The following is a 27,015-nucleotide window of genomic DNA, read 5'->3' on the forward strand; positions in this document are numbered from 1 at the left end:
TCCAGACACTGTAATTTGCAAAACTTAAGCATTTCTTCATAAGAGCAACTCTTTGTTATTTTCACTAATCTTGTTGCCCTTCTCTGTACTTGTTCCAGCAGCTCTACATTCTTCTTAAAATGAGGCCTTCAGACCTGTATACAGTACTCAAGGTGTGGTCTGACCATTGCCTTATTCAAGGAGATAATCACCTCCTTATCCCTGCTAGGAAAAATTCCCGTACATCATTGACAAGACACCATGAGCTACTCATGCAGCCTTTTTGCACTGTTCAGAAAATATCATATCTGACTGCATAATTACCCCCAGTTCCTTTTCATTCTTCAGTTGATACGGTACTCTGGGATTACTGCTATCCATATGCAGTACTTTTCATTTGTCAATATTAAACTTCAGTTGCCACCTCTCAGCCTATCTGCTCAACTTTTCTAGATCCTGTTGCAGCAGCATACTGTCATTAACAACCCTGCCAACCTTCATATCGTCTGAAAACTTGTTTGTTTGTTTGGTTTTTAGGAGCATTAGCAACTAAGGCCATATTGCTCTGGGAATATGCGGTGGTCATTCCCTTGACCTTTCCGCAGCCTCCATATTTGGTGGTGACGGGCTCGAACCCCCGGTCTAATGAAGAAGCGTGTGCTACGCACTGCTGCTCCTTCACACCTGGCTACGGAGGCGCCCTCTGAAAACTTGGACGTTAAGCCTGATATACCATCATCAATATCATTAATAAATACAGAAAATAACAATGGATCCAATGCTGAACCCTGAGGGACTCCACTAATAACATTAGTCAATGCTGAGCAGTGTCCATTGATTACCACTCTCTGTCTTCTCTCACTCAACTATCCATTTATCCATAGCAGAAATTTGCCTCCAATGCCACACTGTTCGAAATTGTGCAGCAGTCTTCCATGTGCAACAGTATCAAAAGCCTTACTAAGATCCAAATATATGATATCAAAATTATTCTTTGCATCCAGTTTCTTTGTGACCACATCATAGTATCCAATAAAATTGGTCAGACTACCCCTTAACAAACCCATGCTGTGTCCAAGCTATAACGGAAGTCTTGTGTAGATGATCCTGCAGTACTTCTTTAACCAGTGCCTCCATTAATTTCCCTAATCATTTCTAGTAGAAAGCAGGTTGGATCGCCTAACCAGCCTGCTTTCAACTAGAAAAGATCTCATTGGCTGTAGCACTGCTTATGAATAACTTGTATCAGTCTCCAGTCCATATTTAGTGGTTTGAAAACCACTAATATGGACTGACTTACTTGAGTAAACAAATAAGTTAGTCCATAATTTAAAAAAAATTGTTAAATAAACAAAAGTTTAATGTACAAACAATTAAATAAGTTAAATAAATAATGTTGTTTTTAAACAATTATTCAAATATATTCATATTGTGAATTAGAAATGTAAACAATTAATTTCCTTTGAAATTGACTTATTTAAAATAAAATGTTTGGTTTATTTTTAATAGTCAATTAATAATTTTTAAATAATTTATTTCAGAATTGCCAGCAGAGGAAGGTAAGAGTTTATTTTATTTTTTTCTATGTAGATATTTATTTTTGAAGCCAGTAATTCATAATATATGTGTGTGTGTGTGTGTGTGTGTGTGTGTGTGTGTGTGTGTGTGTGTGTGTGTGTGTGTGTGTTATGATGGGTATGATTCAATCACAAAAATCAGCAGTCCTGGAGTTCCAACCACTGCTGTCACCACAGAAACTACAAATATTGCTTCTGTAATCATGATAAAAGATTGTTATATAACAGTAAGGGAACTGTTAGAGATATTGAGAATATCAGTAGGCTGTACACACGGTATTCTCCATGAACATTTGTATGCAGGTGTTTGTGTATGCTGGATTCCAAGACTACCCACACCCGAGCAACAGCAGGTTCACATGGACGTTTTCAGGAGTTGCATCCAGGGCTGCCTTAAGCTGATTGGACCGAATTGGGACCCTGCGCTCTTGTGGCCTCGTGCGTGGCAGAAAAATTAAAATAGATGAAAAAGGAAAAAAGAATAGATGAAAAAAAGAGATAAATGAAGAGAAAAAGCAGAAGGAAAAAGTTATTTTTTTTAGTTTAGTTAAAGAATTGATTTTAAAAAGTACTTAAATTGCATAGGAGTCCTGTGAAATCTGAATCAATGACTTTTTTTAGATATGTTAAGAAAATGTGATTAGCATTTTATCAATAAGTACAAAGGATGCAGAGAGAAATAGTGTTTTTATTATTTATTTATTTTTTTTTTTCAATTCATAACATGTGAAAAGCAAAGTCTGCATAATTTATAAAGGTGTGGAAATTTTAGCATTAGCATTAGTAGAGGCATTTGATGCAAGAAAGCAAGCTTATGCAGCATCAGCCAAAAAAAAAAAAAAAAAACCCACTTCCACTTCACCCCTCTGTTGGTTCAAAATACCTGTCCAGCTGAGCCTTAAACTTATTTAGGCTATCAACCTCCACCACAAGGGATGGAAGTCTGTTCCACCAACCAACCACCCGCTGGCTAAAGGCAAATTTCCGCACGTCTATCCTACATCTGTCTTTCCTCAATTTGAATTTATGCCCTCTCAGGTGATTTTTCTGAGCTAGAGGAAGAATCCCATCAGCATTGACTAAATGCTTAAACCATTCAAGGCTTTATACACCTCTATCAGATCACCTCGCTGGTGCCTAGTCTCCAGACATTGTAATTTGCAAAAACTTAAGCCTTTCTTCGTAAGAGCACCCCTTTGTTCCATTCACTAATCTTGTTGCCCTTCTCTGTACTCGTTCCAGCAGCTCTACATCCTTCTTGAAATGAGGCCTCCAGACCTGTATACAGTACTCTAGGTGTGGCCTGACCATTGCCTTATACAATGGAATAATCACCTCCTTATCCCTGCTGGAAAAATTGCTGTATATCATTGACAATACTCCATGAGCTACTCTTGCAGCCCGTCTGCACTGCTCAGAGAACTTCATATCTGCCTGCACAACCACCCCCAAGTCCCTTTCATTCTCTACCACTGTCAGTGTAGTACCACAGAGTTGATACGTTGCTCTGGGGTTGCTGTTTCCCATGTGTAGTACTTTACATTTATCAATGTTAAACTTCATTTGCCACCTCTCAGCCCATCTGCTCAACCTTTCCAGATCCTATTGCAGCAGCATAGTTTCAGTAGTGTCCTTGACAACCCTGCCAACCTTTGTATCGTCTGCAAACTTGGACATTAAGCTTGATATACCATCATCAATATCATTTATAAATACAGAAAACAATAATGGACCCAATACTGAGCCCTGAGGGACTCCACTAATAACATTAGTCCACGATGAGCAGTGTCCATTGATTACCACTCTCTGTCTTCTCCCCCTCAACCACCCCTTTATCCATAGCAGCAATTTGCCTCCAATGTCACACTGCTCCAATTTGTGTAGCAGTCTTCCATGTGAAACAGTATCAAAGGCCTTTCTAAGATCCAAGTATATAATATCAAAGTTATTCCCTGCATCCAGTTCTTTTGTGACTGCATCATAGTATCCAATCAAGTTGGTCAGGCAAGACTTCCCCTTAACAAAACCATGCTGTGTCTGAGCTATAATTGAAGTCTTGTCTAAATGATCCTGCAGTGCTTCTTTAACCAGTGCCTCCATTAATTTTCCTGGAACAGAAGTTAAGCTCACAGGTCTATAATTACTTGTGTCAGCCTTTGAACCTCCTTTGTGAATTGGGGTCACATTTCCACATTTCCAGTCTATGGGTACCTCCCTTGAGTCCAAGGAAGCTCTCATAATTATGGCTAAGGGTTTGCTTACTTCCTTTGCTGCCTCCTTTAATATAACTGGATAGATCCCATCCACCCCAGGTGCCTTTCTTGTGTTTATCTTCAACAGTTTCTCCTCCACTTTACTCCCAGTTATTTCAAGATTCTGTAGCTTACTGCTAGGGTTGAATACACCTCTGGCATTCCCCTTGCTGAATAACTCCTCATGTGTGAATGTCGATGCAAAATATTCATTTAGTTTGTTAGCTACCTGAGCAGGATCATCAACAGTTGACCCATCAATATCAAGTGGACCAATCTGATTCATCCCCTTCCTTCTAGAGTTTACATAAGTAAAGAACTCTTTGCTGTTTTTCTTTGCATCCCTTGCCAAGGATTTCTCGTAATCTGCCTTCGCCTGCCTAACCTCCTTTGTAACTTGGTTGCATATCAACTTGTATCTATCATAGGCTTCTGTGTCATGTGTTAATTTGTAAGTATCCCATGCATTTTTCTTCTCTGCCATATGCCTCATTAGTTCATCTGACATCCATTTTGGCCTAAACCTTGAACAATATTTCTTAGTTGGTATGTAAAGCCTAGTAGCTTCCAAGATAAGTTCTTTGAATGCTTCCCATTTTGAATTTGCTGTTGGTAACATCATCAGTTGGTCCCACTGTATAGAATTTAAATACCGTCTCAGTCCATCGTAGTCGCCTTTACGGAAGCAATAACCCTTCCCTTTACCCCTAATGGTAGTTACCTCTTTGAGCAAATCCCACTTCAGCACACTGTGATCACTGCCACCTAGTGGTTCATTTATCTGCAGATTCTTAATGCATGAAGAATCACTGCTGATAATCAAATCAAGAGTATTACTCCCTCTAGTTGCCTCCCGAACATGCTGATGTAGAAAACAATCATCCAATAAATCCACAAAAGCCCTGCTAGTGTGTGAGTAACCAGCCCCAAATTCCAGTCAATATCTGGGAAATTAAAATCTCCCATTATAAGACTCTCTGATTTACTGGCCCACTCTATTTCCCTGTACAGTTCCTTATTATACTCATCAGAGTCATTAGGCCTATAGCACACTCCTACTCTCAATTTTGATCTCCCAATGCTTATGTCACACCAAACTGACTCAACACTGCACTGTCCAGCGATGTCGACTGGCTTCACTTCCTTGGTTTTTATGTGTTTCTTAACTAATAGCATAACCCCTCCCCCCTTCCTATCCTGTCTATCCTTTCTGTGGGAATTTTCCCTACTACTGAGTCTTACCTCAGTAGTAGGGAAAATCATGGCGGCAATGATCAAGGGTGGAATTCAGGATCATTTAGAAAGAAATGGAATTCTGAGGGATACACAGCATGGTTTTGTAAAGGGAAAGTCATATTTAACAAATCTGGTTAACTAATTTGACAGGGTCACTCATGAGCTGGATTTAGGGAATAATTTCAACATTGTTTATTTAGATTTCAGCAAAGCATTTTACTCAGCGATTACTTTATAAACTAGAACAGGTTGGAATCACAGGGAAAATGCTCAGATGGATAGCAGAATGGCTTCAGGGTAGGAGTCACAGGGCTGTGATAAATGGTTATTCCTCAGATTGGGTTAAAGTAAGGAGTGGGGTTCTTCAGAGATCAGTACTGGGACCACTATTATTTTTGATTTTCTTAAATGACATTGATGAAGGGATAGAGGGCGTGATGTCTAAATTTGCAGATGATGTAAAGATTGGTAGAGTAGTTAATAATTACCACCAAACAGAGCTACTTCAGAGTGACCTAGATACACTTCAGGGGTGGCCAGAAAAGTGGCAGCTTTCCTTTAATCCAGCAAAATGCAAGGTCTTACACCTGGGGAACAGTAACCCCAAAACAACTTATGTAGTTAATGGAGTTTAACTAAAGTCAGTAGTGGAAGAAAGAGACTTGGGAGTTACAATACGGTTAGACATGAAATTCTCTGAGCACTGCAGACAGGTTTCAAGGAAGGCCCAATGAAAGTTTTTCATTAAATAATTATGTGAAATTTCAGTATCATTAATTACATATTTTACAGCTTCACTCCAATAATTTCTCATTGACATAAAGAATTTTTCTTCTGTAAATATTGATGCAAAATAACTGATAAGTTATTAACTGCAACGTTAACTCAGGTATCTGATACTATCCCATGTCTATTATATAAAGATCCGATCTGGTTTGTCCTTCTCTTCTTTGCATTTATATACATGAAGAATTCCTTATCCCCACTCATTGTTCCCTTTGCGTGCGATTTCTTATAATGTGCCTTTGCCAGCCTAACCTTTCCTGTGGCACTATTACAGATCAAACTGTAGCTGTTATAGGCTTCAGTACTTTTTATTGCTCCATAAATTTTCCATCCTGTATTTTTGTGCTCAAATAATCTGGCAACTTCATTATTCATCCAATTTGGAATCCTCCTTGTGGAGTATTTTTTTTTTTAATAGTATATACACATTCAAGGCTTCTGTGATTAATGTTTTAAAGGTATATCATAATTCAATTGTATTAGCTCTGTGTGAGATATTTACCCAATTAATAGAGACCATGCAGCACCTCAATCTAGAATATTCTTTTCCCTAGGACTTTCCCTGACATGTTGATACAAATAAAAATCATCTAGTTGATTTTAAAATTTAGTCCCCCATGTGGAGTTTTCTTTCTATTTGCTCCAATCAATTAGAGGCAAATTAAAATCACCCATAACAGACATTCACATGTACTTGCCATTCCATTTGCCTGTAGAGGCTCTCATCATAATCTTCACAATCACCTGGCCTGTAGATTATTCCCACTCTCATTATACCTTTGCTTCCAACTATCTCACACCATACAGATTCTATACTAGCATGCAAAATGTCTGGATCTGGGAAAGCTTTCGTTGTGCTTAGGCTTAGCATGACCCTACCAAATCTTCTATCTGCCCTATCCTTCCTAAATACATTGTACATACCATACTGAAACTCATCATCTCCTATTTCCAGGTGTCACCACGTTTCTGTAAGACCTATTATGTCAGCATTACTTGTCCTAACCGGTAGTTCCAGTTCACTCATTTTATTGACGACACTTCTGATATTACTGTATAAACAATTAAGACCGTGTTCTTGTATAGTTATACCGTGAACACACCTTGAAGTTATTTAAGCTCGCTTCCCTGGCATTAGCTAACCGTTCATTTGAAACGTTTCTCCCCTCAGAATATCTTGCTAATATAATCTGTTGCAGTAGCACACACATCAAGAGTTCTTGTTTGTAAGTGTTACTTTGACCAATATTATCAGATAAATGCTTATCTATATTACCCTTGCAAAAACTCTTTCACCACCTTTGTTTAAATATATCCCGTCTCTACAAAACAGATTCCTTCTACCTACAAGTGTTGGCCAAGCTGATAAAAATTTCCCACCAAAAGCCTTGCAGAGTCCTTCAAGTCTTGAGTTAATCCACAAGTTTTTCAGCATATAATCACTCCTATTGTGCCTGGGCAAAATTGCAGACACAGACATTCTGACCTAACTTGCGGAATTTCTTCAGCATGGTGCTATATTTGTCTAACAAAATCGTCAGATCATATGTGCTTAATATCATTAGTCCCCACATGAATAATAATATTCTCTTTACCCTTAAAATCTGACAGTCTGTTGGTGACTTCGTTAATCGTTGCTCCCAGCAGACAACGCTGAGAGCGAAAGAGACATACACTGGTTCTAGTTCACCTATCCTTATTACAAAAAATATTTCCCGTTTCCCTGATAATGGAGTCTCCTAATAGAACTAAGTCCATTTGAACCAGAGCAGTTTCCACTTGGTTCTTCTGCTCTTTTTTTTTTTTTTTTTATGTAAACCCCAAACACGAGAGGTATTAGAACAAATATAGTACTTAGTACCTTGCTTGGGTTGGAGATTGAGAAGACGAAAGAAGATATTTGTTGACATTGGACTTGAACTTCTGTAGACTGTAATTTTCAGGAAATATGTATGAAGGAAGGTTGTTCCAGAAAACAACAGTTGAATGAATAAACAAGGAAGATGAAAAGTTGGTTCTGTGAGTTTGAAGTTGGACAGTAAATGGATGTTGGCTGGTGGCGGCATGTGTTCGGACTGTTTTGAAAGAGACAGCGGGAATTATAGAAGCCAATTCAGAAGAACAGTGCTCGTGGAAGTATCTGTAGAAGAGGCATGCAGCAGAAACAGTACATCTATGAGACAGTGAGTGGAGAGACTCTGTTAGAGATGAATCATTAATTAACCTAACTGCCCTCTTCTGAGTGGAATCAAGAAGCCTGAGAGAGAGAGGTTTTGGGGGAACCACCCCAGACGTGGGAACAATATTCCATGGCTGGGCGGATTTGCGATTTATACAGAGTGAGATGCTGTTTGGAAGAAAAGTAACGCTGAATGCGAAAGAGAAAACCAAGTTTTTTAGATGCAGAGGAAGCAATATTTGTAATGTGCTTGTGCCAAGAGAGACTAGAAGTCAGGGTAATCCCCAAAAGAGATATATCATTTTGCCTAGAAATCGGAGTGTCACTGAAGATAAGCATAGGAGCAGAAGAATCCTTTTTGCGAGATATAAGACAAGACTGAGTTTTAGAAGGGTTGAAATCAACTAAGTTGTCTTTGCCCCACTGGAAAATTACCTGGAGATCGGAATTTAAGGAATTGGTAGCAGATTTTCGAGAAGTTGAAGTTGATTGAGCAGGACAAGGTTTCATAAAATGGAAAGTGGAATGCAATGTGCTATCATCGGCAAAACTATGGATAGGATTTCCAGTCAATGGAAGAAGGTCATTAATATACAAGAGGAAAAGAGTGGGAGAAAGAACTGAACCTTGGGGGAAATCGGCATTAGTGGAGAAGTTAGAAGACAGAGAGCCATCTACCATCACCCTCAGTGAGCGATCAGAGAGAAAACTGGATAACCAATTACTAAAAACAGTTGGCAAACCATAAGATGGAAGCTTGTTTAGAAAACCTTTATGCCAAACATGATCGAAAAGCCTTTGAGATGTCAAGAGCAACTACTTGTGTTTTACCGAACCTTTCCATTGAATTAGTCCATAAAAATGGGTAACATAAGCCAGAGTATCACCAGTGGATCGACACTAATGAAATCTAAACTGGCAATCATTGATCATACGGAAGGTTTCCAGGTAGTTTAAGAGTTGGTGGTTAATTGATTTCTCCATTACTTTAGAAAGAGTAGAAGTAATTGCAATGGGACGATAATTGGATAGGAGGGATTTGTCACCCTTTTTAGGAACTGGCTGGATATGAGCAAATTTCGAAGCAGAAGGAAAAACACCTTTGGAATAAGAAAGTGAAAAAAGGCGGCAGAGAATATGAGTAAGTTCAGGAGCACAGGTTTTGAGAACAAGTGGAGAAATACCATCGGGACCTGGAGCTTTCTTGGCATCAAGATTCGTCAAAATCCTTCTGACATCCTTTTGACAGAAGACCACGGGAGGCATTGAATGGAGCGTGTTGGGAATGGTGGGAGGTGTTTTACCAAGATCATTAATACATGAGTTGGAAGAAAAATGGGATGCTAGCAGGTCAGCTTTATCCTGGGCTGAAATGACAACAGAACCATCTGGTTTGGACAGAGGTGGGAGCAGAGATGGGCAAAAGTTGCGGCCAATAGCTTTTGCAAGAGACCAGAATGCTCGGCTACCATTAGGGCAAGAAGCAAGTTTTCTACTCTTAGCCTGTTCAAACTCTAGTTTGGACTGATTAATAACTGCTTTACAATTGTTGCGAGCTTTGGTTTAGGCAGAAAATGAAACTGAAGAATTAGAAACAAGCCAATTACGATATGCAACATTCTTCTCTTGGACAGCCTTAGCACATTTATTGGAAAACCAAGGTTTAGATAAAAGGACGAGATTTTAAAGTGGAATGTGGGATAAATGATTCCATTCCTGCAAGAATAATTTCACCGACACAATCTGAGCAAACGTTGACATCAGAAGTTTTGAAACAGTAATCAGACCAGGGAAAAGAAGAAAAGAAGTCTTGCAGGTCATCCCATTTTGCATTCTTGTAATGCCAAACAATATGAGGTTGGGAACAGTCATGAGATAAAGGTTCGATTGGAGAAGAGACGATCACCAAGTTGTGATCTGAAGTGCCTAAAGGACCTCTCACATTGACCGTGTACTTAGAAGGGTTGTTTGTGAAAAAAAAAAATCAAGCTTATTGGCTGTATGATTAGGATTGTCCGGTACTCTTGTAGGTAAATGAACAATCTGTGCAAGGTCATTAGTAATTGCAAAAGCCTCAGTATGTCGACCAGATGGGTCGGTGTGTCTAGAAAACAGGAGCCAGCTGGAGTTGTGAACATTAAAATCACCAAGGACAATTACCTCACTGTTAGGAAAGTTGGACTGGAGAAAGTCAATTTGCAAAGAGAGAAAGTCAAAGAGCTCCAAGTGATTAGTGGAGTGGGAGAATGGTAGAGACAACAGATGAATTCGACACAATGAGGGAGAGATTTTGAGCCAGAGAAGATCAAAGAGAGGAGATTCCAAATTGCGAAGTCTCTGACAGGGAATATCAGAACAGACATATGCACAAGTACCACCTTTGAGGCGAAAGGAATCACACAGCGAATAATTTGGGCATCTGAGATGAGCAGTAGTTGATTCAACCAATAACTGAGATTCTGTCAGAAAAAAAGTACATGGGGTTTGGCAGACTGCAAGTGGAAATGGACATTGTTGAGATTAGAATTGAAACTATGTATATTTGTGAAATGAATTAGGAAGTGCTTGGGAGGCTTAGATCTTTTCGCAGATAAGCTTGCTGTATTAGTTTGACAATTCATGGTGTATTCAATAGTAAGAAAAAGTGGGTGGGACCTGCTGTATGAAGTAATGAAATTTTTGGATATGGCATACACATGGTAAGAATATACCCAGATCCTTTACATAACGTGGCCTCGACAATGCTCCCCGCATACACACTACTCGGACTCCCTCCATTCACTATCTGGCAGAGTAGAGGTGGCAAGATTATACACCAGCTGATCCGGAAGCCTCCTAGAGAGTTACCAATAGGTTTGTTCCAGTGTACTAACTAGCAGCCAACCTGCAAACAGCGTTTTAGAGCTGTACCCTCGAAATGTAAGGAATATTGGATCTCGCCACGATGTTCATGCACTCCTGATTAGGGGCTCTGGGGCCCCTAATCAGGAGTGCATTACTTGGTAGGTTACTAGAGTCTTGAGTCCCTGATGAGCTCCCAGTTATATTATTCTTGAGGGCAAGTACCTATTTTTTCAGTGACTCATTCTTCTAGCAATGCACCAAATTTTAACTTTAGTTCAGTACATTCCATAAAACGGTGACAAAGAAACGGTGAACTAAATTGAGGTGACAAAAGTTAGGTGAGCTATGATTATCCACTGGTTCCACCTTGGAACCAGTGGATAATCATATCCATACATGCCACATAATACATGCCACAGGTTCTGCAAATGATCAAATCATGATTCACCCAGAAATCACCATCTATTCTTTCTGTATGAGTCATGATACCCTCCCTCTGATGAAGTGTTCAAGGTATACCACAACCATTGTCAAATTTACTAAATATCACAGTTAATTTTAAAAGATGATATTTATAATACAGGGTCATTGAAAAAGGTGTCCATGATTTCCCTTTTAATTATCTTCGGAATTATTTAATCGATTGCTGTGATCGTAGCAGCAAACAGTCTGGTAACTCACTAAGTTTTATTTGACACCTCAACAATGACCCTGGCTGCACACTGAGTGTGTGCAGAATGATTCTTATGTGCACTGCCTCAGTCAGTGTCAGTAATATGGCTACCATGCAACAGAAAGTGCAGCGTGTGTTGTGGTACACTGAATTTAAATCTGTCATAACAGCACAATGTCAATACTGGTGTCAGTATTGACATTGCACTGTTATGACAGATTTAAATTCAGCATAGTGAGCACTATGTAGTGAGCAGAGCATAGTAATTTATAATGAGCAGACTCACTACGGGTCTGCTCACTATGAATGCCAACAGTCAAATTGAAGTAAATGCCAATAGTCCCACCGTATAAAGCAGTTATAAGACCACAGTTGGAATACTGTGTTCAAAGGACATCAAGCTTCTTTACAGTCCAAAGATGGGCAACTCGCATGGTGAAATCGACAAAAGGGCAACCATGTGAGGAAAGACTCCGAATATGTGGGCTACAGAGCTTGACAACCAGGCACCTCAGAAGTGACCTGATTGAGGTTTATAAGGATCTGGGGGGGAATTATAATGAATGAAGGCAGCATTTTCACTGTTATAGAGAATTTCAGAACTCGGCGGCATAAATTCAAATTACAAGGAAAGAGGTTTAGACTAGATTGTAGGAAGTTTTCTTTTATCAAGAGGTTTAGACTAGATTGTAGGAAGTTTTCTTTTATCAAGAGGTTTAGACTAGATTGTAGGAAGTTTTCTTTTATCAAGAGGTTTAGACTAGATTGTAGGAAGTTTTCTTTTATCCAGCAAGTCATTAATTGCTGGAACAGTTCCCTTCACAGGTAGTTGAGGGTGACAGTTGCTATAAAATTCAAAGATAAACTGGATGTTGTGAGGAGGGAAGCAAACAATCTGTGTTTTCTCATCTCCTCTTTTTTTTTTTTCTTCTTTTTCTGGCCAGTGCAGCAAAAGCTTGTGGCTTCCTTGCACTATATAGCTATTACTAATACTGTTACTAAATTCATGATCTATAGTGTATTGAGAATGTTTCAACAACATCTAGCCAATGGCAATCTTGTGTCTGGGAACAGTTCAGTGATATGTGAGAGAGTCCAAAAGAAGGTGAAATGTTGTTGAAAAGATGAAAATTGTGGCCTTTCTGTTAATTTTATTTTTTGTTAGGTTTCAAATCAACAAACTGTTCTATTCTTTACTGTTTTAGACAGTAATTTCTCATACTGCATTTGCCAACTCATACTACATTTGGCAATCTTCACCTTCTTTTTGGTAGATCAACTTGTAGTAGCTGTCATAGGCTTCAGTACTTTTAGTTGTGCTGTAACTGTCCCATGCCATCTTTTTCTGCTCTATTTGATCAGCTAAATAGAGCAAAAAAAAAAAAAAAAATCTGTCCACAGATTTTTAATTTAATTTTATTTTATTTTTTGTCATTATTGAATATATATACAGGAATTCCCCGACTTAAGTAATACTCGACTTATGAAAATTCAACTTTATGCAAGTTTTTGCCGTCTGGTGGAAACTTAAAAAACATGAAAACGTATTTTGCATCAAATAGGAATAAATGGAGGTATCGTGAAAATATCATAATGTGAACCCAATAGCACATTGTTTTTTTTTTTTTTTTTTTTTGTAATCGTTCCAAGTCGTTGGAAGTTGAAAATATCGCTATATTACTAGCTATTTATCTCTCTAAAAGGTCATATTTATAATGGAAATTGCACTACCCTTTCATCATTATGATATGTCCCCATTATAAGAATTAATTTTGAATGCCTTTGTGATATTTTTCTAAAGCACGTTTCTAGAGGTCACGACCATAAAACGGTAAAAACAATTTGCACTTTCCGGTTTATTGGACTTTTCTGTTAGTGCATTTAATTATAAACAGGTAGTAAACTCGATCTTATTGCATTTGCAATAATACCGATAACTGCAGTTGTGTGGGTTTTTATGCTATTATGGTGAAATGTGTTCCCCTTCACTGAAATCTTCAATCATATAAAAAACAAATTTTCAGACTCTTCATTCCTATTTACGTATTACAATGATGAAGGGAAAGCGACCAACGAAAAGTGCAAGTGGTGGTAGTGCCAGGAAAGTATTACATATGGGAAGCAGTAATACAAGAGTAACGTATCAACTGTGTGGTACTACGCTTGACAGTAGTAGAGAATGTAAAGGACCTGTGGGTAATTGTACAGGATATGAAGTTTTCTGAGCAGTGCAGATGGTCTGCAAGAGTAGCTCACGGTGTCTTGTCAATGATATAGAGGAATTTTTCTAGCAGGGATAAGGAGGTGATTATCCCCTTGTATAAGGCAATGGGCAGGCCACACTTTGAGTACTGTATACAAGTCTGGAAGCCTCATTTTAAGAAGGATGTAGAGCTAGAGAAGGGCAACAAAATTAATGAATGGAACAAAGGATTGCTCTTACGAAGAAAGGCCTAAGTTTTGCAGATTACAGTGTTTGGAGACTAGGCACCTGCGAGGTGATATGATTGAAGTGTATAAAGCCTTGAATTGTTTGAGTATGATCAGTGCTGATGGGATTCTTCTTCTTCTTGCTCTGAATAATCACCTGAGAGGGCATAAATTCAAATTGAGGAAACACAGTTGTAGGATAGATGTTCAGAACTTTTCCTTTAGCCAGCGGATAGTTGATTGGTGGAACAGACTTCCGACATCTTTTGTTGTGGAAGTTGATAGCCTAAATAAATTTAAGGCCGAGCTGGACAGGTATTTGGAACAAATGGAGGGATGAAATTGGAACTTTTTTTTTTTTTTTTAAATTTTTATTTGGCTGATGCTGCATAAGCTTGCTTTCTTCCATCGTATGCCTCTGATAATGCTAATTCTAATATTTTATTAAGGTATATCAGGTTTAATGTCTGAGTTTTCAGACGATACGAAAGTTGGCAAGATGGTTAATGATAGTATGCTACCGCAACAGGATATGGAAAAGTTGAGCAGATGGGCTGAGAGGTGGCAACTGAAGTTTAATATTGACAAATGTAAAGTCTTGCATATGGGTAGCAGTAACCCCAGAGTAATGTATCAGCCGGGTGGTACTACACTCAGGGTAGTGGACAATGAAAAGGACCTTGGGGCAATTGTACAGTCAGATATGAAGTTTTCTGTGAAGTGCAAAAATTTTGCAAGAGTAGCTCATGGTGTCTTGTCAATGATATACAGGAATTTTGCTAGCAGGGATAAGGAAGTGATATCCCCTTGTATAAGGCAGTGGTCAGGCCACGCCTTGTGTACTGTACACAGGTCTGGAGGCCTCACTTTAAGAAGGATGTAGAGCTGTTGGAATGAGTACAGAGAAGAGCAATAAGATTAGTGAATGGAACAAAGTGTTGCTCTTATGAAGAAAGGCTTAAGTTTTGCAGATTACAATGTCTGGAATTAAGCACCTGCAAGGTGATCTGATTGAGGTGTATAGAGCCTTGAATGGTTCGAGCATGCTCAGTGCTGATGGGATTCTTCCTCTTGCTCAGAATAATCACCTTAGAGGGCATAAATTCAAATTGAGGAAAGACAATTATGGAATAGATGTGCAGAAATTCTCCTTTAGCCAGTGGATGGTTGATAGTTGGAACAAACTTCCATCTGTTGTAGTGGAGGTCAGCAACTTAAGTAAGTTCAAGGCAGAACGAGACAAACATTTGGAGTGAATGGATGGGTGAAATGGAAAGTTTTTTTTTTTTTTTTTTTTTTTGGCTGATTCTATATAAGCTTGCTTTCTTGCATCATATGCCTCTGTTAGTGTTAATGCTAATGGAATGCTAAATTAGAGCAGTCAAGTGGAGTAATGACCCGTCTCTTACAAGTTCTCTCCACTCTGTCTCATAGACGTTCAGTTTTATGTCTTTTTTTAGATACTTCAATGAGCATCGTTTTTCTGAAATGGCATCTGTAATCCTCCCCCCCCCACTCTTTCCGACTGATCTTAACAAATTCAAATTGCATCCATTCACTATTTTGGCAGTCACTCAAGGGCTGAATTTTGGGAACAATTTCCACATTGTTTATTTGGATTTCAGCAAAGCATTTGACTCAGTCCCACATTAGCAATTACTTTATAAGCTGAAACAGGTTGGAATCACAGGGAAAATCCTTAGATGGATAGCTGGATAGCTTCAGGACAGGAGGCAGATGGTTGTGATAAATGGTTATTCCTCAGATTGGTTTGATGTAATAAGTGAGGTTCCCCAAGGATCAGTATTGGGACCACTGTTTTTGATTTTCATAAATGATGATAAAGGGATAGAGGTCATGATGTCTAAATTTGCAGATGATATAAAGATTGATAGAGTAGTTAATGATCACTGCCAGCAGAGCTTCCTCAGAGTGACCTAGATAGACTTCAGGGATGGTCAGAAAAATGGCAGCTATGCTGTAATTCAGCAAATTGTAAGATATTACGCATGGGGAACAGTAACCCTAAAATAACGTATAATGGTGAAGTTGAACTAAAGCCAATAGTGGAGGAAAGGGATTTGGGTGTTATGATACAGTCAGACATGAAATTCTCCAATCATTGTAGACAGGTTGCAAGAAAGGCCCATCAGTGTACTATCAATGATTTATCGACCAATTGCTAGTAGAGATAACAACGTCATAATCCCATTATATAAGGCTATTGTTAGGCCACACCTGCAATACTGTGTTCAGGTATGGAGACCGCACTGAAAGAAAGACATTGGTGCTTCTTGAAAGGGTCCAAAGACGGGTAACTTGCCCGGTAAGATCGGCAAAAGGCCGTCCATATGAGGAAAGACTTCGAATATGTGGGTTGCAGAGCTTGGAGACTAGGCACCTTGGAGGAGACTTGATTGAGGTGTTTAATCCTCTGAGAGGCATAAGAAAATGATTGAGTTCGAAATTCTTGCGGTTATAAATGATTCTAGAACTAGGAGCCATAATTTCAAGGGGGAGATGTTTAGACTGGATTGCAGGAAGTTTTATTTTAGCCAGCAAGTTATAAATTACTGGAATAATTTACCTACATGGGTGGTAGAGGCTGACAGTTTGGGGAAATTCAAAGGTTAGCTAGCTGGATTACCTATACAAGGAGGGAAACTCACAAGGAGGGAAACTCAGGTTGTCTATTTCCTTTCCTCTTATTAATTATTTATTTTTTTAAATTTTCTTCATATTATTATTATTTATTTATTTATTGTTATTTATTTTATTTTTTTTGACTGGTGCAACATAAGCCATAGGCTTTCTTGCACCATGTGGCCATTGCTAATACTAATACCAAACTCAAAACTCAGAACAATGTTTCCTCTTCCTCATTGCTTCTGTTTTTCTGGAACAGCCTTCCTTTATATGTGTTTCCCAAAAATTTGCAATCTACAGAAATTTAAGTCTAATGTCAACAAGTATCTTTTGTCTCCTTAACCTACAATCCATGTACCGTACAAAGTATCATAGATTTGTAAAAAGTGAGAGAGAGAGAGAGAGAGAGTGGACAAAAAATATACCGCGTGTAGAAAAATAATTTAAATGGATAATCTGAAATAAGTGTAAACATCATAGAGCCAGAACCACTGGTGAGAATAAAAAATCAAACTGGTTGGACTGACATGCATATGTCCTCACTAATATCTGTTTAGAGCTGAAGAACTTCCTTTCTGTCATATGATGATATGATTCTCACTATTTATCACATTCTAGTGTGCTGAATAGTGAGAACCTTATCCCACAGGATAAACCCACCATCTTATCACTCCCAGATAACCAAACCAAAGTCAAAAGTCTTTTCTTCTTTTGAAAAAGGATTGGCACATACAGTATCTATAAATGGCATCTAGGACACAGCACGTGTTTTTTTACCATAAATCTAATCTGTGCTACTTTGAGTATGGTACTCCATAGCCACAGCTGCTTATGCACTGGTAAACAAACTCCACTGATTTTACTCCCCTCCCCATCCTATGCAAAAATATTTCATCACAGACCCCATTCTCCTCAGATCTTCCTGTGCTCTTGCTCTCCAACCTTTTGGTTGATCCAAGTTCCTTTTGTATATTTTTAAGAAGTTGAAGGGCAGGTACTAAGAAAGAAGGGGGAAGAATTGGGTTCCAAATGAAAATTTTATATGGAATGCTGATTGGGATAATGGAACAGAATGCAGTTAAGAGCTATACATTTATCTGTTACTGATACATGAACTGGAATAACATTCTGATTTCCATTCTGAGCTCTGAAAAAACATTACTTACCAATAGGCACATTATGGCCCTGCTGCCCTTGCACCGTAAACCACATAAACATACGAACAAACTTACTTACTAAAAACAAGGCCCAAAAGTTGAACTGTATATCCAAGTACACAAGATTTTTTAACAGTTGGGTCTCATAGTGCTTTAGGGCCTCATTATAAACATGTTTCCAAATTTTCATGAAAAAATGTTGAACTTTGGAGAAATAAAACTCCAAAGAAATTCCACTTGATTTTTGGAGAAATTAAACTACAAAGAACTCCACTTGATTAATTCCAGGTAAATTAGAGGAAAATTCTTTCCTTTGTAATTTTCCTGGAACAGAAGTTAAACTCACAGGTCTATAATTACTTGTTTCAGCCTTTGATCCTCCTTTGTGAATTGGGGTCACATTTGCACATCTCCAGTCTATGGGTACCTCCCCTGAGTCCAAGGAAGCTCTCATAATTATGGCTAAGGGTTTGCTTACTTCCTTTGCTGCCTCCTTTAATATAACTGGATAGATCCCATCCACCCCAGGTGCCTTTCTTGTGTTTATCTTCAACAATTTCTCCTCCAGTTTACTCTCAGTTATTGCAAGATTATCTACCTTACTGTCAGAGTTGAATAACTCCTCGTGTGTGAATATCGATGCTAAATATTCATTTAGTTTGTTAGCTACCTGAGCAGGATCATCAACAGTTGAACCATCGATATCAAGTGGACCAATCTGTTTCATCCCCTTCCTTCTAGATTTACATAACTAAAGAATTCTTTGCTTTTTTTCTTCGCATCCTTTGCCAAAGATTTCTCGTAATCTGCCTTCGCCTGGCTAACATCCTTTGTAACTTGGTTACAGATCAACTTATATCTATCATCGGAGGTGCCTCAGTAGCCAGGTAGGCAGGAGCAGCAGTGCGTAGCACACACTTCTTGATTAGACTGGGCTTCGAGCCCATGACCACCAAATACGTAGGATGCGGAAAGGTCAGGGAATGACCACCGCATATCCCTGGAGCAATTTGCCTTAGTTGCTAATGCTCCTAAAAAAAAGGAAATCTATCCTAGGCTGCTGTGTCACATGTTAATTTATATGTATCCCATGCATTTTTCTTCTCTGTCATATGTCTCATTAGTTCATCTGACATCCATTTAGGCCTAAACCTTTAACAATATTTCTTAGTTGGTATGTAAAGCCTAGTAGCTTCCAAGATAAGTTCTTTGAATGCATCCCATTTTGAATTTGCTGTTGGTAACATCATTAGTTGGTCCCACTGTATAGAATTGAAATACTGTCTCAGACCATCGTAGTTGCCTTTACGAAAGCAAAAATCCTTCCTTTTACCCCTGATGGTAGTTACCTCTTTGAGTTAATCCCACTTGAGCACACTGTGATCACTGCCACCTAGTGGTTCCTTTATCTGTAGATTCTTAATGCATGAAGAATCACTACTGATAATCAAATCAAGAGTATTACTCCCTCTAATTGCCTCCTGAACATGCTGATGTAGAAAACAATCATTCAATAAATCCACAAAAGCCTTGCTAGTGTGTGAGTGACCAACCCACAAATTCCAGTCAATATCTGGGAAATTAAAATCCCCCATTATAAGACTCTCTGATTTACTGGCCCACTCTATTTCCCTGTACAGTTTCTTATTATACTCATCAGAGTCATTAATTTTCCACATTAAAATTTTTTTTAATTAAAAAAAATTTAAATGTGGGAAATTGTTAAAATTTTAAATTAATTTTAATGTTTAAGATTAAAAACATTTGTGGCAACCTCATAGCGTTTAATCAGATTAGTATGACAAGGATCACTTTGACAAAATTTTTGTCAAAATGATCTTGTATTATTTCTTAACCAAAGTAATGGAATTGTTACTTTCCCTGAAAGAAGTCAAGTTCAGATCTGTAATCACTCACTTCTCTCTTTGATTTCTCCCTCCCCATGTATACTGAAGAGATATTTACACCTCTCCAGTCTGTAGGGCAAACCCTGAATCCTAGGATGCTCTAATAATAATAGCTAACAGTTTGCTAACTGTTTTTTTTTTTTTTTTTTTTAAGGATAGATTCCATTAGCCCCAGCTTCTTCAGTGATTTCTCCTCCAGCTTCTTTTCAGTTATCATAAAATCATTTAACTTCCAGTCAAGAGCTTTTATGCTATTAGTTAAATTACTTTTTTTAGTCACTATTTTTTATATAAACTGAATACTTCTAAAACTGTATGATTATATTCTGTTTAAGGCTTTGTGATTATTTGCTTATTGTTATTTGGATGTTGGACACAAACAGAAAACTTATCTGAGATAATTTTATTATTTTTTTTTTAAACAGCAAAACCACTGTGGCAGCTAATCCTTGAACAGTTTGATGATCTTTTAGTAAAAATTTTACTTCTTGCAGCTATTATATCATTTGTAAGTAATTTATTTTTATAAATTCATTTACAGCATTTCATTATGAGAAGTATTTAAAAAGTTTCTGGTCTACCACGTTTCATTATTTGAAAATTAAAGTAAACCCAAATAATATTAAATTGGAAACATTTATGTGTGTTTTCATATAAGAAAACAACTGTTTAATAAAACATTATTTTTGAAAGGACTGCATGAGAAGAAAATCTGAGAATATGATGATTGCCCTTCATAGAGCTCTTGATTGCTGAATTAAAATGGAGTTATAGAGTTGTCAGTGATAAATTCAGATCTGGCTGATCCAAGACTGTGTGAATCACAGAAAACATTGATGTTTTGTTCTTAATCTGATTTTGAAAGATTGTCTGTTTGGATTAGAGTACACAGCAAAGATGATAAATATGCTGTGTAGATAAATATGCTTTGCAGATAAATATATTATCTGCTAAGAATTGGATTTAAAAAAAAAAAAAGGCAAAATTGGTACCAAAAGATTTGAATTTGGGCCAGAAGAGGGAGAGGACAAATTGTGCAAAGATAATTCTTGTGAAATTTATCTAAGATTCAGACAAATTTGCTGACAGTTGGTGACCATGGATGAAGTTCAAATTCATTACTATGATCCAAGGACTAAACAAGGGATTGCGAAGAATATTTTCATTACAAGTGATTTTAGAAGGATGCTATCATTGTGATGGCATCAGTTTTTTTAGCACAAAGAAGGGTCATGTGATATGCATTTACTTTCAAAAGAAGAGGATCCATTATGGATGAATATTATTCTGCTATCACTTGCTACTGAAATTTCATGAGCAATTAAAGGCCAAATGTAGTGGGAACTCTGTATCCTCTTCCCACATGATAATGATCTCAACCACAAGTTTCCTATAACCATCAATATGGTCAACAATTTAGCTTTATGAATTGTTGTTAACACTCATTCTGTTTCCCAGATATTGTCCTGAATTGCTACTCGTTTCCTACACTGAAAATATATTTAAAAGGGAGACTCTTTTGGACAAATAGTGATGTGCTGTTATTCATGTAGTTCATTTTTAAAAAACTGATTAAAAAACTGAGACAGTATGTTCTACTTAATGAGGGGGACATTGAATCAAGTGTTTATTTCCCCTAGAAGTGGCACCTCCATAGCCAGGTGGGCAGGAGCGGCAGTGCATAGCACACACTTCTTGATTAGACCAGTGTTTGAGTTTAACCAAGAGACCACCAAATACGGAGGATGTGGAAAGGTCAGGGAATGACCATATCCTCGCAGCAATATGGTCTTAGTTGCTAATGCTCCTAAAAACCAAATAACAACAACAACAACCCCTAGAAGTTTATTATATTGAATTAAAGTTGATTAATTTTCACATTATTTTATTCTTTCTGTGATAGGCCAAAACTTTTTCAGTACTGTACTCTCTTATAATAGTATATAATTTCACTTGCTATATGCTGGAAAATTTATACAATTTTTATTTATTTTTTATTTGTATGTCATGTAAGTTAATTATATAAATTAACTATTAAATAAGAACTATGTTTATTGTTGCTGTTAATATCTAATTTTTTTAATCAGCTGTAAGCTTCAAGTTTTGTAACAATATTAATGTAACCTTAAAAGCCAATGCCTTATACTTTACAGGAGATGAAGTTTGTAAATTATTTGAAGCATTGATTGTATTAAGGTTAGTTTATTGCTATTATTAATATTGAACTAAAATTTTTCAAAGATGGACACTGTAGTATTGTTGTTGTCATTTTGCATGTTGAACAAGCTTTACAAATTAGGATTCAGTACCACAGACTAAATCCATCCTAGATCTCCCAAGTAGAATTGACTTTCTGACAGAATATTGTTTCATGGAAAATGATATTTATTATTTCACAATCATCATTAAGTATGTCATAAAATGCATGAAAATGTACAGGATGTTGGATGATTTCCTCCTTAGATCGTTTGTCAGAAAACCTCAAGCTTTATTTCTCTTAAATGGAATTTGGAAAATTAAATGCACTAGGCATAATCCTTATGGGTTTTGATAATTAACTATATAATATCGGTGTAAATACACCATAGTTAACCCATAGATTTGAGCTACGATTGTAGCGTAGAAGGCATCGTTTTAATTGTATCTCATAATGTGGTTGCCTTCACAACAAGATAGCTACTATTGAATTACTTCAAATAAATAACGCTTCTCTAGTAGAGAAGACTACTGTTATTTATTTTCAGCGTACCACCACCCAATTGAGATACAATTAAAACGATGCCTTCTACGCTACAATCGTAGCTCAAATCTATGGGTTAACTATGGTGTATTTACACCGATATTATATAGTTAATTATCAAAACCCATAAGGATTATGCCTAGTGCATTTAATTTTCCAAATACATTACCACCACACCCTTCTGGCATCTCTCATAATGTGGATATAACTTCGCAACTGAGATGGTTTGTTGTATTACCTACCCGCCCACTGATGACGAAGCCAAAAAGCTTCGAAACGATTGTCTGGGTGGGGGTACGCTTAAAATAAATAACAGTAGTCTTCTCTACTAGAGAAGCGTTATTTATTTGAAGTAATTCAATAGTAGCTATCTTGTTGTGAAGGCAACCACATTATGAGATACAATTAAAACGATGCCTTCTACGCTACAATCGTAGCTCAAATCTATGGGTTAACTATGGTGTATTTATACCGATATTATATACTTAAATGGAATATAAATGGATTGATTTTGATATTTCTTTTGGTTAGAGACTATTGGTCAATAATTTTGTTTAGAATGTATGAGAGTTGGAAATATAAGAGATTTGCAACTTTCTTCCAGTGCAACACCTTTTAAGAAGCAAAAGCAAAAAGGAATATAAAATATTTAGTACTTTTAAATTTGAGAATATATAAGAGAAAGTCAATTTTGTACCTGTTCTGTGGTCATATTTGGTAGATTTAAATCTTTCGATGTGAAAGGAGAACCAGCAAAATAGGATAGGGAACATTGCAGAGATTGCACAGGATATAAAAAATAAAGCAGTACCAGCAGTCCAAACCAATTGATTCAGGGGGATGAGTATTTGAATTACCACAATACTCAGATAAGCAGGATTATAACATAACCACATTTTATTTATGCAAATTATCAATTTATATGTCTGTTTTACTGAGCTAAGTTCCTTTTCTAAAGCTATGTTCACGAAATTGACATAAAAGCAGAACCATAAGGTGATAATCATTTTCTGTAGCCCATTTAAGGTGGTGATCCTTTCTCATTCCTCTTCGTTTTGTCACATGCCATTTATAATGTTGCTATTAATCTGAAGTCAGAATTTCTTTCATTTTAGTGTTTGTAAAATAGTATAATGATTCAAGAAAGCAAACTTATTTTGCATCTGCCAAAAAAAAAATAAAAATAAATAAGTAACCACTCATATTATTCCCACAGTCAAAAAGCAAAAAGTGAATTTTGCCAAACTGTTCACTTTGGCCATCCATGTGGGCAACTTATTCCAATATCCTACAACACACTGCTTGAAGGTAAACTTCATAAAATCGAGTCTACTTTTACTCCCTAAGATTTTGTTTGTTCCCTCTAGTTCATGTCTTGCTCATCAGCGAGAATATTCCTCCCTGATTTATTTTACTAATTCCTCTAAGTGCCATATTTTCCTCAGTCAAATATAAGGTGTCTAGTTCCTAACTTCTGCAGACCACATCTTTTAAGCTGCTGATCATTATGATAATGTTTAGTGCTTTTCACCAGTCTAGTTTCCTTTCTTTTTACCTTCTCCAGTGTTCTCTGTTTTTCTTTAGATGTATCCTCTGGAGCTGTAAATATTATTTCAAGTGTGGATGCACCATATATAGAGAAGAATTTTGCAAGTAGATACAAGGAGGGAATGATGTCCTCTCTATTTACAAAATTCTGATAAATCATAGAAAGAACACCGTATGAATGCCACCATATGAATAGAAAGAATACAAATTAAGAAATACCATTCCAAGCTTAGACCTAAATGGATCTCAGATGAATTGATGAGACTTGTGGCAGAGAAGAAAAATTCATAGGATGCATATAAATTATCTGGTGATACAGAAGGCTTGTTAGAATATAAACTAGCCTGTAGTCAAGTCACAAAGGAGGTTAGGCATGCTAAGGAGAAGTCTCTGGCAAAGAATGGCAAGAAATGCAGCAAAGATTTCTTTACTTATGTTAACAGTAGAAGGAAGGGTTTGAATTGCATTGGTCCACTTGATGACGACGGTTTAACTCTTGATGAGCCTGTCCAGGTTGCTGAAAAATAAATAGGTATTTTGCATTTACATTCACGCACAAGGAGTTCTTTATTGAGGGGAATACCAGAAGTTCATCAAGGCACTAAGTGATTTTTTGATAACTGAGAGGAAAGTGGAAAGGGAATTGTTGAAGCTCAACATAAAAACGTGCCTGAGGTGGAAGGGATCTATCCAGTTATATTATGGAAGGCATCAAAGGAGGTAACCAGACTCTTAGCCATAATTATGAGAGCATCTTTGGATTCAGGAGAGGTCCCTATAGACTGGAGATGTGCAAATGTATCCCAAATTCAGAAAGGGGGATCAAAGGGTGACATGAATAATTACAGACCTGTTAGCTTAACTTTGGGGAAAAATAATGGAGCAGTGGTTAAAGAAATAATCCAGGATCATCTGGACAGGAATGCATTTATACTGCAGTCACAGTATGGATTTGTTAAAGGGTGATCTTGTCTGACCAATCTGATTGTATATTATAATGCAATAATAAAGAAGCTGGATGCAAAAAATAATTTTGATAACATTTACTTGGATTTCAGAAAATTATGAAAGCTTTTTATACTGTTGCACATAAGACTGCTGTACAAATTGGATTAGTGTAGCATTAAGGATACATTACTGCTCTGCATAAAGGGGTGGTTCGAGTGGGAGAAGATAAAGAGTGTTAATGGACCCTTATATTGTTAATGACTAATGTTATTAGTGGAGTCTCCCAGGATTCAGTGTTGGGCCCATTGTTATTTTCTATATTTATTAATGATATTGATGAAGGTACAATCAGGCTTAATGTCTAAGTTTACAGATGTTACAAAAATATTGACAGGATTGTTAATGACAGTAATGAGGTTTAGCTGCTGCAACAAGATCTAAACAGATTAGGCTATTGGGCTGAGAAATGGCAATTGAAGTTTAACATTGATAAATATAAGGAACTACATATGGGTAGGAGTAATCCCCGATTAACATACTAACTGTGTGGTATCACACTGGCAATGGAAAAGACCTGGGGTAATTGTGCAGTCAGCTATGAAGTTCTTTGAACACTGCAGACATGCTGCAAGGACAGCCCATTAAGTTTTGTCTGTGATATATACAGGAACTTCGCTTGCAGGGACAAGGAAATTATTATACTGTGTATTAAGGCAATGGTTAGGCCACATACTGAGTACTGCTTACAGCTCTGGAGTCCTCATTTTAGGATGGATCTAAATCTTCTAGGATGGTTGCAGAGAAGGGCAATGAGATTGGTGAGGGGAATGAAAGGGTGATCTTACCAAGACAGTCTTCAGTTCTGCGAACTGCAATGTATTGAAACTAGGTAATAGTGATATGATCTGATTGAGGTTTTAAAGGCTTTGAATAATTGAACAAGCTCAGTTCTGATGGGGAAGTTTGCATTCTGTCAGTGTGTGGTTGACTGTTAAAACAAACTTCCATCTGGTGGAGGTGGGCTGTTTGATAAATTCAAGGAAGAACTAGGCAAATTATTGGAAGGTGGACAAGTGATGTGGGAGGTTTTTTTTTTTTTTTTTTGGCTGATGTTTTATAAGCTTGCTTCCTTGTTGCATCATGCCACGAATAATAATACTAATAAATAAAGTTCAATAAAGTAAATAATAATAACAAAGTTTTTCTGTGTTGAGTCAAATTAAGCCTGCAGCTTAAAGGAATTGATGCTGCCTTTCCATAAAGTTTCAGATTTGAACCATACTTCTCTAAATACTCAAACACTTTGGTTTCCCGGAAGGTGCCCGCTGAGGAACTTTGGCAGATCGCTGGTTGGCATTGTTTATGGTTAGAACTAGGGTGGTGTCTGATCACCTTCAAACCTCTAATTTTCATCCTTGATTAACGAAAACATTCTTGCGAATGCTTTCACAGTAGTAGTTTTCCTAATGCTTTTTCAGTAGGAAAAGTTGCAATCCTGAACACCTGTAGGATAGTCAGAGAGTTCCTTGACCAACAGTAATTGCAGCTGGACATAAAACCACTCTGTGCACTTGGTACCAGTACCTGTCATTGGGTGAAAATCCCCCCATCAGGGAGAAATAATATAGTAATAATAAAATGTCTGGACATATGAGATTTAGATCTCCTGTATGTTGCATTGTTTAGAAAAAGGAGTTTTTAAAAATAAAAAATCAAGATGGGACAAACATCAGTTACAGAAAAGGACTTAATTATTTCATGTGGTAAATATGTTGCACGAATTACATGAATATACAGTGATCCAAAAACAACAAAATGGATACTGAATTTGAACTTTCTCATACAGAGGGTACTAGGAAAGTTTTGCAATATGACGCAACAATGAATCACAGGAAACTGCTTGTTGCTGCATGTTGAGACATGTTCATACGTGCATAGTAGCCGCCGCGCCAAGTCGATGGGCTCAGTTATTCATTAGTAGTGAGAGTGTAAAGTGCTTGCGATGGCATCGTGGTCACGAAATGAGATAAGGACAGTTTTGCGGTGTTATTTCGTGCGTGGTTTAACCATAGACCAGTGCTTAGAAGAAATGACTCTTGCACTAGATGATGAT

The 27,015-nt window shown here is 37.3% G+C and overlaps 1 protein-coding gene across 2 annotated transcripts in view; it reads left to right on the plus strand.

Moving 5' to 3' along the window:
- Positions 1-27,015, plus strand: part of LOC150076557 (calcium-transporting ATPase sarcoplasmic/endoplasmic reticulum type-like) — a 346,227-nt gene that overhangs the window by 71,272 nt on the left and 247,940 nt on the right. For both annotated transcript variants that reach the window (XM_090387973.1, XM_090387974.1), the window contains exons 3-4: positions 1,521-1,538; positions 20,092-20,174. In XM_090387973.1, coding sequence (XP_090244099.1) covers positions 1,521-1,538; positions 20,092-20,174 — 101 coding nt within the window. The remainder of the gene's footprint in view (positions 1-1,520; positions 1,539-20,091; positions 20,175-27,015) is intronic.

This window comes from Mastigoproctus giganteus, chromosome 13 (genome assembly GCF_048544385.1).
Source record: "Mastigoproctus giganteus isolate SK-2022 chromosome 13, ASM4854438v1, whole genome shotgun sequence".
Lineage (NCBI taxonomy): Eukaryota > Metazoa > Arthropoda > Arachnida > Uropygi > Thelyphonidae > Mastigoproctus > Mastigoproctus giganteus.